This window comes from Dysidea avara, chromosome 2, assembly GCF_963678975.1.
Source record: "Dysidea avara chromosome 2, odDysAvar1.4, whole genome shotgun sequence".
In the NCBI taxonomy this organism is placed as follows: domain Eukaryota; kingdom Metazoa; phylum Porifera; class Demospongiae; order Dictyoceratida; family Dysideidae; genus Dysidea; species Dysidea avara.
The window spans coordinates 50,518,785-50,532,602 of record NC_089273.1 but is presented as its reverse complement, the minus strand read 5'-3'; the positions used below and the strand labels follow the sequence as shown (position 1 = coordinate 50,532,602).

Below are 13,818 nucleotides of genomic sequence, written 5' to 3'. Positions count from 1 at the left end.
ATGCAGAATCAGTGTCGGCTCTTTGAGGTACAGATAACTGGATGTTGTTACACCTATTAGTTAATAGGCCAGGTATAACTAGCCATGACCACTTCATTATAGTATCGTGATACAGTATCGTATCGAACAGTTTATTGATGGTGATACGTGATACACAAAATGCGCACTGTATCGCAGAACACTACCCACCACCACAAAACATGATCAGTAACAGTATTGTAGCTGATAATATTTCAGCCAATATATTGGTTACCAGAATATCAGTAAAATTTCCATATTTCTGTACCTCTAGTTATTTAGGTAAATTATACTAAGGTGGTCACCCATTGTTTTAAATCCTGTGACAACAGTTCTTACTCACCAGTAGTAATCGGACCCACGGACACAGCTATTATACTAGCACTAGCTGAAAATATACCTGCGACCGCCTGTGTGAGGTAATATGATGTCACAGAGTGGATCACATGATCCATACCTGGCCAGTCATCATAGCTCCAATATATGATCGTCCTAGGATACCTGCTAACCCTACTGTACTGCTCTGGTTGATAGAAGAGAACCCTGTATGAGAGAGTACAAGGATAACAATAGCATAATAGCATTAGCATATGGCAGAGGTTGGTCGTCTACTGTATATGTAATAGAAACAATTCTTTTTTGTTTCTTTACCAAGTGTTTTAAAACAACCTTGGAAGACGGCCCAATTCTAATTGACCCCCAACTACTCATAGACTCAGTCATCGATACGGGGAACAGCCGGTAGAGCACCACATGGCCTACTGGCTTCGCTAGACCTATGGGGTGTACCAGAAGAAAGCTGTTAGGATAAGGGAGGAAATTGGTCTGGGGATTGAACACAATTTTTGACATTCATCACTGATGGACAGAGCCAAATTCATCAATCTTTTCTTCCATCAAAGTTTCCAACTGTACACACATGAAACAGCTCTAATTCACTTCCAACACCTCACAATCATTGCACACACTGTATCAAGCAAGCTAACTTGTGAATCAGTACAACGACCAATACCACATGTACCCCAAAACCTTGATGTAACTTTCATTGCTATGTTTTCCTGAATGTCATGTTAGACATACATACATACATACATACAGAGTTGAGGTCGTTACTCTAAAAATGTAACTAGTTACATACTACTCGTTACTTTTAAGCAATGTAGCACCCTACAGTTTCATATTACTTACTGAAAAAAGTAACGAGATACATATTACTTGCTACTCTGAGGGCTGTAACTAGTAATAATATTACATATTACATTTGTTCGTTACAAACTATAAAGTAAGACCAACCTTCTAAATACAAGCTACCAGCCTACAATCACAAGTGACACGAGCGAGACGCGTATTTCTCTGGTGTAGTTCAGCCACAAATACATACTTTGTTGTTGTGTCTTGGACTCAAGGGCACTCCCCATACACTATCATTCTTTGTACATGCCTATAACGCTATCTCCAGTCTTGTCTGGACCCAAAAACAATCAATCACGTGACTGGATACAATGCGCCTTAAAAGGAAGTAACGCCTTACGTTCGTTACAATCGTCTTACATTCGTTAAAATTTCCGGATGTAATATCTGTTACATATTACTCGCTACTTTGTTATGCAACGCATTATATTACTCGTTACTGTAAAAGTAATATTATTACGTAACGCGTTACCCCCAACTCTGCATACATACATCCATACATACATACACACATACATACACACATACATACATACACACATACATACATACATACATACATACATACATACATACATACATACATAAGGTGACAAAGTCACTTGGTAGGTGTCAATCCCAGGTACAATTGTGGGGTTGTGTAGTGTATGTGATAGGGTGTGAAATGATACGTAAAGGTACAAATTGTTCAATTAGAGTATTTCACTTTTACAAATAAGAAAGTAACTAAACAGTCCTTACTCACTTTTTACTTGGCGTAATTTACATGCTTACAAAACGTTGTGAAGTGATGCTCTTTTACAACAATTCTAATGTACGCATGTACTGTACCTTATAACATACAAGAATTTTCTCACTTACATAAACAACACAACCATAGTAAGCACCTGAGCCCATTACAGTGGAACTTCCCTTACCCAATCAGTCTGGTATATATGTACATGTACTAGTGCTGAAATGATTATTTGGTTATTTGACTATTTGGTTATTTGACTATTCGTATTTCACTGCTGTCAGTGAAATACGTGATAAATTTCACTGCTACTATTGAGACTTTTGTATGGGCAGTGAAACAGGTATGGTATTAATATATACATATATCAATATATCGTGATAAAATTTTCTATGATATGATATAGAATCTTTATATCGTGATATAAGCCTAGAAATAGTCCCTTCTTTCACTAAAAAAGAGATAATATGCTAATAATTCACCCATTGTATTCAATGCATTATACTGTAAATTTAGGCTTGTGGAATTGTGTCAGGTTTTCACAGATCCAGTCACATATTTTGGCAGTTGCCAGTGTAAGTTATAATTATATCCCATTACAAGAGTAATATCGTCCAATATAACTATTTTACAGGGCATATCCCAGTGTGTGAGAGTGTGTGACTGCTTATGGATATTAAAGTAAGTTCCTAGTTCCTTTGTAGTGAGTTCTAGATCCTGTTATAATAGTGTGCTCAAGATTTAGTTTGAACTTGACTTCGTAGTTGAAGTTATGAAGGTAGAACTATACTATATAGAAACGTAATGGTCACATATCCCATATACTCACCATTTAACATAAACAATGAGATTAAAGTGATTGGGAAGAATCCTCTAACCCCTGAGGGTGGATAACACAAGAGGTCACTAGTGGTTACATAATATGACGTCTAATACACTTACAATGTCTGGTGGGCACCTTGACAAATGCTGTTGTTATGATAAATATGACGAGCATCATCGACGTGGCAATGAGGAACCGTCTCTTTATAGAAACCCTATAAGTGATTGAAATTATTGTGATGTTCTAATCTGGTTGCTCATAGGGCTAATGTTATAATGACCTTACTACACAGTGACCTTATTAAACAGGTGGCTACATTAGACAGGTGACTACATTAGACAGGTGACTACATTAGACAGATGACTACATTAGACAGGTGACTTTCTACACAAATGACACATTTGGGGATTATCAATTTGACTGGTGACTTAATTACACAATGACTTGGTCTCATTATATACACTAAACACAACAATTCTAATAGTTGCTCACCTGGTTTGAAGCCATACAACAAATCCTGACCCAAGCAATATTGGTATCAATGATGTGATGGAGAAGTAGCTCTCGAAACTGCTACTGAACGACACGTCTGTCCCGTTGAACTTGTAACTGAAATACTATAAGAAATAAAGATAACAGATGCATACCGTAATTTTATTTTATTTTTTTGATTTGTTGTAAAATAATTTTTGTAAGTTTTTTACATAAAATTGAACTACTCTAATAGAGCAGTCATACACGTTAATAATATGAAAATACTTTTACATGAAAATTTTTATAATGAATTTTTTTTGCACAAAAATAAAGCGAATTATGGTTTGAGGGGGAAACTTTTCACTGATTTCGCGGTTTTGGGGATTATCAGTGAAAATTTTAGCCTTGAAATATTTAGAACTCCATGTAGTCTAATACATTTTGGGATTATTTGCACATCCACGAAAATTATATTTTTAGCAACCTCGAGAAATATTTAGGCTATATAGTAGGTCATCCACAATTCAGAGGTGGCTCCTCTGTGTACAAGAACATTGTAGCTTTAGGCCTATTTTTTTTTAAAAAGGCCTTGCAAAAATTCTAGTGATAAAATGATTATCATTGTAAGGGTCATACCTGGCAATCTAGTTACCTGTTAAATACCCCATCATGTAACAATTGATTGTGGGTTTGAGTTAATATGACAATAAATATGCCATCCAGACATAGAGATGGACCGATATCACTTTAAGTTACTGATTAGCTCAACTAAGTTGTTAGCTACTGGAAACTTAGCTAAAGATGGTTTAAGAAAAGTGGTGAGTGTCTACTGTGGTATCTGTACCTTGTATTACTGAGACCAATACCACTGGTATCAGCATCGATACCGATACTGGTATTGGTATCGGTCCACCTTTAACCAGACCACATGCTACATAAATAGTGAAATAATAACACAACACCTCAATCAATACTAAATACTGCTAATTTTCATGATAAATGCTCTCTAGGACACTTGAAATCTTCCCTAGCTAACAAACAACAAATGATAAAAGTCTAAACTAGTGTTGCATCGATAATCGGTTGAATTATCGGTAACAACTAATATTAGCTAATTTTACAAGTATCGGTATCGGCTACGAAGCGGAAATAATTTGCCGATTAACCGAAACTCACAATCAATAGTTAAATTGATGGTAATGAACAGGTGAAAGTAAAGAAGGTGGTGAATGTAGCAGTAAGTGGTTTGCTGTAACTGTTTTGGCTTGCTTGTTTGCACCAGTATGGTTGCAAGGCTATAGTAGGCTGTGTATATTTATCGGCCACCCACGCAATTAGTTGATCACTCTTCACAAATGGTCTGGAGTCCCACTAAAACACTGTTTGATAAGCTGGCTTAGATGTTTTATAACTACTTGGCTTCCTTTTCCATGAAAGGAGATAGTAGCAAAACTGTAGAAAACATTGTAAAAGTTGGCCGCCCACGCAATTAATTACATTGATTATATCATCACAAATGCGGTTTATACACATAAACTTTAGGTGATTTTCTGCTCCTCCTCCCCTGTTCTGAAGAATTGAAGAATATCGGTAAATATCGGCATATCAGTTACAGGAACAGACAAATAATCGGTATCGATAAATGTGAAAAAATGCATATCGGTGCAATACTAGTCTAAACACAAAAAAAATTATGCAGTGCAGCACCTCTTAAAGGACACCCCTAAATTTTGGACAACCCCCTTTGTAAAGGACACTTTTCTACATCCCAAATCAACACTATTCGTAGCTTGTACACCCCTTAACAGAGGACAATTCAAAATTAACACATAATAAATGGTGTAACTTAGAGGTGTTCCATGGTAACTCTACACTGTACTGGAACATAAGTAGACAATTGTAAGGAAAAATTAGGAATTTTACATAATAGTTAGACGTCAAGAACCAGGGTTCTACGGGATTTAGAAAACTCGAAGGCCCTGGGCTGTAGCGCCTGAGCGCAGCGAGGGCGCTACTAAGGGCCTGAGGGTTTTCTAAATCCCGTAGAACCCAGTGGTTCTTGACGTCTAACTTATTTAGACTACAACTCGTTATTGTACCTTGAGTTGACAGCTGCTTGTAAATGGGAAATGTATGGCTAATTACTAGAAACAAGCCCTCTACACCTCCCGACATGGCGGGACCTCAGCGTGGCTGTTGCTACCCGTTTAAACGCCCATGCGTTGCCAATGTTACAGGCGCGTGCTATGTATCGAAGTACTGGACTCAGCGAGTGGACTACAACTTATTGTTGCTGTTGTTGTGCCTCGACAGCTGCTTGTAAGCAAGTAATGTAGTGTTGATTAGTACTAACAAGCCCATTACACCTACCTCTAATTCAGTACGGCTGTTACTAGCCATTTAAATGCCCATGCGTTGCCAATGTTACAGGCGCGTAATTATCGTGTTTCGTATCGCCTCAGAGCGTGGTCTCTATTGGACATGACCGTGGCTCTACGAGATTTAGAGACCACGTTTTCAGCCAATCAAATTTTAGTATCAAACTTGTTGTAGTCTAAATTTGAGTAGAGATCATATAATAAAAAGCAATGATATCCATAACAAACCCAACTCCGCTAAATGATACTTGGGATTTTTGCTTCACTAGTAAACACCAGGTACTCATTGATATAGCTGGGTGGGCTGCTTCCCCAGTTGACAACGGCAGCAACCCACCCACAGCCTTACAACCACTACAACATACTGTGAGATGTGCCATGCTTCCGGTAGATTCCCAACCATAATTTTCTACTGACTCTTATCATTGGTAAAAAGTGTACTCACTGGCTATGATACAGCAGCCATAACATTTTACAACTTTGTCTTTGTGTGCTAAACAAAGAACAGCTCACACTTGTTTTAGCTCATTATAATCTGGCACACACAAATTTCCAGCCGCTTGTAGTGTGCTGGCTTGAGAAAATAGCCTGAGACAGTGTAAATGAGGTGTAAATGGCCACTAGTATAGCCGCAGGAATAGATGCAACCTCTCTCTGTGAGACCTGGACAGTTCTCCTGTGGGTTACTATCCCTGCCTCAGGGGGATTTGCCTACAGAAGGCTCAAGTGCCTACTTGGTGCACAGGCATCCCAGTTCTGGTTTCGCTGGGCAGCAATAGCTGTGTTTCACATAGGATTTGTTTTGCTTTGTAGAAGTTGTAGAATACTGTAGTGTGTAGAAAATACCGAATTATTAATACAATAATAAGTAGAGCCCACTAGCCCACATTGTATCCCAGTCCATCTTATCTTGTTGTGCCATGCTGTGCATGGTATGGCACGGTTCAGTGAACTGCAATTTATTTCTAGCTGTGCCAAGCTGCACATACCTGGGTTAGAAGGTATTGTGAACAGGTGCTAACTCCTACACACTAGCTAAACCACTGCCACAAGTGCAATACAGAAAAATGCATGGGAGAGAGACTAATACAACACAAGGCAAAACCGAGTGCTGTATTTGGCTCCAGACGTTACCAGAGCACTATATTTTTCATATTTCACAAACATGGCGGTGCTTTAACTGGTTTAAAATACTTTCTGGTCATCATTGTTTGGTGACCTTCCAAAAATTACAAATGTGTTGTCTACTACCTCTTGAAGGAGTTGGGGATATACTTCACTACTGTCAATACACTTTTATAATCGCATTCATTACAATCAATTGTGGGTTTAATTTTTAGTAGCACCATTATTTATTAAATGACTTGTAGTGTATATCTGTAATAGAGGAACTAGGAGCAAAGCAGCTCCAATACAATACTGTAGACCACTCCTTGTATCTCACGTTATTCACAGCAACACTCCCTTACTATCATACGTCTATGGTTGATTACAAAAGATTTCAGAAATCATTGCACACAAAACAAAATTAACTTGAATGCGAACCGTGACATCAAACTCCTGTATGCAATAAAATAGTTCAATTAAATTCTGCAGGTTAGCCTCATGGACTGGATCTCAAACAAGCTCTTCGAAATTAAAATAATAATTAAAAAAAAAAAAAGTTGATGAGCTACTTCTAAAACCAGGTGCCATGCAGCTAGCTGACTCATCTGGAATTAACTATTATTATTATGTTGTGCAATAATGCATAATTAATGTATTGTAACTCTCAGATTTCGTAATTCATGAAATTTTGTAATTCTTTAAATATGTTGCTATGCACTGGTAAGGAACCGGCCGAACTGCTTGTTAAACAAACCACCTTTAACCCTTAAACGCGCAAAGGCCATTATAGTGGCCCTCACGCATGGCAATAAACAAAGCGCTGTAACTTCCGAACCATTGTCCCTATGGCTACGCAACTGCCATCATTTAATTCGTCATGTAATAGCGAATGAAATGATATGTAGGGTTTTACCCTACACTGAAACACAGGGCCAAAACTCGCCATGAAACTAACTTTTTTACGAAATGAACACGTAAAACTGTTTACATACCTTTGGAAAAAGATTCGTATCTCCTTCCCAGTTCATTCTATTGTTCTGCAATAAACGCCGATCGATTCGCCATTCAATTATGCCTCAGGCCATATATGGGTCACGTGACTCAGCCAATTACAAATATGGCTGCCACCGGAAGGAATACAAAATCGCGAAAAGTCAAGACGCTGTTCTTCATAGCTTCATAACAAGTGAGCGCCTGTTGTTACAGTGGTTATTTAAACTTCCCCTGATAGCCTATTGAATAAAATTTCTGTTTATATAAGGTGTTAGGCTAATTCAGTTTAGCAAACTCTCACCACTTTCAATATAAAACCAATTTTGGTAAACACGCTTTTCTCAAAACCACTATTGTGTTTTTCCCACAAATTCTCTCGACAAAGCCTCAAAGCTGCTCTTCTTTTTTGTTCATGTACATTGTTAGGGATACGCCCCCTTTCCAAAACCGAAGGGATAGGGTATTCCTGGTAGTCTATGAGACCAGCACTGTTGTTTCTCAATTGTTAAATGCCTGTAAAACCCGAAGGGAAGGTACTTCACAAAGTCTGAGGAGTCGCCAAACCCATATTTCAGACCGGTGAAAAGAAACCACCTCAGAGAAAAGTTTACCAGTGCGTAGACTTCATTTCACTTTTACTTCTTACACATAAAAGCTGCTTTTACCATTTAACAATTTTGCTCAAGTGGGTACGTACGGACAAACATATGCGTACGGACAAACATAGATACGTAGATAGGTAGACAGCTACACACACACGCACGCACTTACACACACACACACACCCTTTTTTTCCCAGTAAACCACACTTAAAACTGGAGAAGCTATCATTAAGCTACAACTGCTTCTATATAATCACAAAGTTCACATGTCCACTAATTTTACTAGACAAATATACCAGAAGATGGTGTTGTAGAATTGTGGTTCCCCAGTACTGGATGTGTTTTTTTTCTTCAGCTATGGACTAGTACAAGTATGATAACACAAGTCTCATGCTGTTCCTTTAATGTAAAGTCAAATAAGCTGTGTAGACACTGTTTCATGTCCAGTCTATGAATCCAATCTCAGAAAAAAAGTTTGCCAATAAAATAAGGTACTGTACTATACAGACAAACTTAAAACTTTACTGAGTTATCATTGTTTAATTAGCCCTTCAAACTCGGAATTAATTTTGAACATACTTAAGTGTGAACTATAGTCAGAGCGTCAGGTTTCTAGTACTGTGCAACTTATTCTTAGAAAATTTTATGTAATATTTCCTGTGGACTCCCTGGTGGTTGTTTACTACATTCATCAAACAAAAATTGGCACAAAGCCAAAAACACAATGTCCTCACTGTTAGCTTACTTTCTAGAAAAGACAGGCATCGAGAGGTGTTCAGCTAGGAGTTCAATACTATTGTCCGGCACTGGATGTGGCGCTGACACAACAAACTCAAAGGATAAATCTCGATGCTAGCACTTACAATTTGTTTCTGGATAAGACAAGTGTCTTTCTAGCCCAGCATAGTAACTATTTGATACTGGCACTATAGTCACACAATGATTATGAATGTCACACTTGGTAGTGACATTGACATGATCTACTCAACTTAGGGATAAATCTAACATGCATAGTCTGCCATTTTCTCTCACTCTTCCTTAACCTAGGAAATTTTCTAAACCACTTAGAATGGATCGACATCAGTTTCTGTACTATTTAGAGACCCGAGAACGATGTGGGCAAGGCTACCCACAACATTAATTACCGAGGCTGCAGGCCAAGGTAATTAATTGTGAGTAGCCAAGCCCAAGTCATCTGAGGGGCTCTAAAAAGTGTAGAAACCTGATTCTAACTAATACATGAAATGAAACCTAATTATTTCATGCACTACAATTACATGTTAACAGTTTTATACAACACTAAAGAGTACTTTTGAAATGAAGCGATGAATGACAGACGTCATCTTTGCTGGAACTTGATGGTATATTTAATGATACAAACGTCCATTATAAGATCATATGATCTATTGTATACCAGACTCTGTAGCGCATGAGGATTCTAATGGTACTTACTTTAAGACCATAGTTTTCCTTGTTTAATGAAGCAGTGTACAGCCATGGCTGACACTGGATTAAGAAGGCTGCTTTCTAAGAAAGCCATTTTACCCAACAATGCTTGGTGTCATTTTATCGTGGAGTTTATGGTGAGTAATGCAGTGGCTGCAGGATCTTTCCATCGTTAACACTTGTGAAGTTATTATAATCTGTATGGAAGCATATGCCAAAGCCTAAATATAGGCTTACCAGGTTCGAAGGGTTTTCTGTTGAGTCGAGGCCTATAACACTAACATTTACAATATACACATCAATATCTGTACACTGTTCACAATCCTAGGACTTTCTAAGAACCAAACAGTTTTTATTAAACAAGTTGATGTTATGCTACTTCTAAAAATTAGGTGTCCATGCAATTAATACTATCCTAAATTAATTAGCCATATATATAATTTAGTTTATATTCATGTTATAGGCATTATTAATGAGCCTTATCCGAAATTACGTCACAGACATAAAAATGGCCGCTGTAGTGTGGGGACATTCGTAAAATTTGTATGGGCGACTATGGGACGAAATTTTTTAAACGGCAATATCTCAGCCAAGAAGGAAAATATCGAACTGTAACTAGCAGGTATGGCTATAAGACATTACAATAAGTACGTAAAAGCGATTTTCGGTTGATTTTCAAAACAACACTAGATTCCTATTCTTTCAGCAAATTTATCACCATACCTGTTGGTTAGAGCTCGATATCTTCCGCCCTGGCTGAGATATTGCCGTTCAAAAAATTTCTTCCCATAGTCGCCCATACAAATTTTACGAACGTCCCCACACTACAGCGGCCATTTTTATGTCTGTGACGTAATTTCGGATAAGGCTCATTCAGCTAGATGATAATTCAGCATATTTTGTAATTCACGAATTATTTGTAATTCAGTAATTACGTTGCTATGCACTGCTAAGGAAGCGTAACTATAACAAACCACTCTAAACCGCAACTTACGCACAGAAGTATCTTCTCAACTGTTTTAGTGTATCTATAGTGTTTTCTCGTGTGAATTGTAGAGAAAGCCTCGAGGCTGCCCTTCATTTTCGTTCGCGTATGAATGGGTAACGTCCCCCTTTCAACCCGAAGGATACGCTACCTCTAGTAATCTAAGAGGCATTCAGTGTTGTTTTAAAGTTGTTAAACGTCTATAAAGCAGAAAGGGAAGACTGTTCAAAAAGTATATGAAGAGTCGAAATACCCGTAATTCAGACCGCTGAGAAGAAACCACCTCAGAGCAAAGTTTATGTGTGTGGAAGTTTAATACAGACTTAATTTAGCTTCAATTCTTACATGCTGGCTGCTTTTATCATTTTTAATGTTTTCGCTCAAGTAGGTGCGTACGGACAAACAAACATAGGGACACACACACACACACACACACACACACACACACACACACACACACACACACACACACACACACACACACATTTTTTATGAAAACAATTTCAGTAAACCAGGTGCACACCTGGTTTAAAAAATAAAACAAAGTGGTTTGTCCATACAGATTGCTATTTTTAACCATCTGGATATGAATAGAAAGGTTATATGCTATTTCACCAAGAAATCTGGAGGCCCTTACAAAACAAGTAGATAGCCTTAGCCTCGTGTAATGGTAATCAAGTGGTACACAGCGTATGTTCTACCTCCTACGAGCTAAAGTAATGAAAACATTTAACATGAAAAGTTTCATTGCGAATTATCTGCCCTGTACTTTCATTGAATGATGAGTTTACTCTAGAGGTATCATTTTAATCCTAATTATATCATTTATTTATTGTGTACTGATAGGAAAAATGATTCCAAAGTTACAGTACAATGCAATCTTTCCAGACTTGCAGAAACACCAATACATTCGCATACACGTACACAATTCAAGTTTATTCTAAATAGTTTGCACACCTAGAGAACTCTTTGAGCCCATTCGCATCTTACTTATATACACTAACATATCACAATTGATTGTGGGTTTATAATATTATTATAATAACTGCGACCAAACTATCATATATATACATTGCTAAACCTTGTATAAATTCCCTGCTATACCCCATGCATGTCCCTAGTTTGACAATTAAACAGGGTCACAGTTGTAACTAGTTACAATATCTTCGAGAGTTGGCAGAGGACTCGTACCCTTTCCAAATACCTACAATCACGTGACTTAGCAACTTTATGGCTTTGTAAAATTCACGAAAATATCAAGAGTTCATACATTGTTGAATACTATGTCATCTAGTACCATTAAAGAGTCACATGTGCTACAATTCAGATAGAAGTTAAGTACATCCCTGATGTCAGTCACACTCACCTCATAAGCATTAATGAACATATTAAAGGGTAATAGTCCACCTAATCCTTGTATGATCATTATCCAGAAGATTAGCTTGAACCTGTCAATGAGGGATCATGTGATGTGATACATACAACTACAATGATGGACAATTTTCAACAGATTATTTATTTCCTGTTTCAGAGGTAAAAAAAAAAAATTATGATAGTCGATTTCAGGTTGCTTGCAAATACAATTTGCACACGTGATCATGATTTTGAACGTGTGTGATCATGTGAATGCTTACATACAGTGCTTAAACGTGTTGAATAACTACTTAGTATGCCCCTGGCATTGTCTTACGATCTAAGAATGCAAAAAATGTAGTTGTGTTAATAAAATAGCTTGGTTGAAAGAAGACAGCTCATGTGTTCAAGCAATCATGTGTGCAAATTGTTCATATGCATCCGCAAGCAACCTCAAATCAACTGTACAGGTGTATGTTAAAATGTTTGTCCTTGTGATATTGCTGTGCCCTTGATTCAGAGCATTTGTTAAAACAGCTGTGTGTATGCAATTTTGTGTGTGTGTGTGTGTGTGTGTGTGTGTGTGTGTGTGTGTGTGTGTGTGTGTGTGTGTGTGTGTGTGTGTGTGTGTGTGTGTGTGTGTGTGTGTGTGTGTGTGTGTGTGTGTGTGTGTGTGTGTGTGTGTGTGTGTGTGTGTGTGTGTGTGTGTGTGTGTGTGTGTGCCGTCAGTGAACACATATTATACTGCAAGATGTAACACTTTCCTGGTAACACAGAACACAGTAGCTACGATTTGAAGCTTTGAGGAACTATTTGATCTAGCCAATGGTTCATTAAAGGGCAATGGTCACGAATTTGTTATATTATTGCAAAGCCGCTGAAGATTGCATAACACATGGTTATTTTATCCATTTACATATCACAACAAGGCAGGTTGTAACAGCGACGTTATTATATAAAACATAGCGATTTTACTAAAAACAAAAGATAACCACGCCTTCTACTGTAATGTATCACCTTTGCAAAGCATAACGGACAATTCACTTTCCAGTCAGTAATTGATACTTGGGGCATGCGAATCGTCCGTATTTTTTGTGATGGCTGGATTGATTGCAGAGATGCATCTCTTCTGTTCTTCATTTGAAATGCTGAGTCAGTCAGTCAGTCAGTCAGGCATTAGAAAATCTCACCAATAATTTTTGTAGGAAGTTGTACAGAAGGCACTTTAGGGTTTGGTTATAACAATACCTCCAAACAGGGTTTTTAATAAGCATTTCAACTCTAAGCCAAACTACACATCTACTGCTCCACCAGTATATTACCACTGGACCAATCAGCTTATGTTTAATGTGAATTAGTCACAAAGCTGAACTAGTGCTGAGAAAATTGGAGCAGAAACCATGAGTTATGTGGGTCATTTTGTGTTCACACTGGGCTAATAGAGCACCACATGGTCAGTGTTATACCAAACAAATGTTAGTGTTAAAATAATCACCTCTAACAGTCAACTTTTGTAGCAGCCCCAAAACATAACTTCACCATACAAAAAGCATCACATGGAACAGTGATCCAGTTTGAACAATAAACTAGCAGCACAAACCCACAGCACTACTAGTTACAAGAATGGTATAGTACAGATAAGCCTAGAGCAGGATATTAGATAAGACAATATGCTCCAAAGACTCAGTGGGTGCACAAAACGGCCCATGCAATCC

At 37.8% G+C, this 13,818-nt stretch overlaps 1 protein-coding gene across 5 annotated transcripts in view; it reads right to left on the bottom strand.

Annotated features, from left to right (window-relative positions):
• The window catches only part of LOC136247561 (equilibrative nucleoside transporter 1-like), a 265,718-nt gene that overhangs the window by 22,019 nt on the left and 229,881 nt on the right, over positions 1 to 13,818 (bottom strand). For all 5 annotated transcript variants that reach the window (XM_066039314.1, XM_066039316.1, XM_066039313.1 and 2 more), the window contains 6 exons: positions 12,117 to 12,198; positions 3,258 to 3,382; positions 2,885 to 2,979; positions 2,772 to 2,822; positions 476 to 561; positions 362 to 428 (listed from right to left, as the gene is read on the bottom strand). In XM_066039314.1, coding sequence (XP_065895386.1) covers positions 362 to 428; positions 476 to 561; positions 2,772 to 2,822; positions 2,885 to 2,979; positions 3,258 to 3,382; positions 12,117 to 12,198 — 506 coding nt within the window. The remainder of the gene's footprint in view (positions 1 to 361; positions 429 to 475; positions 562 to 2,771; positions 2,823 to 2,884; positions 2,980 to 3,257; positions 3,383 to 12,116; positions 12,199 to 13,818) is intronic.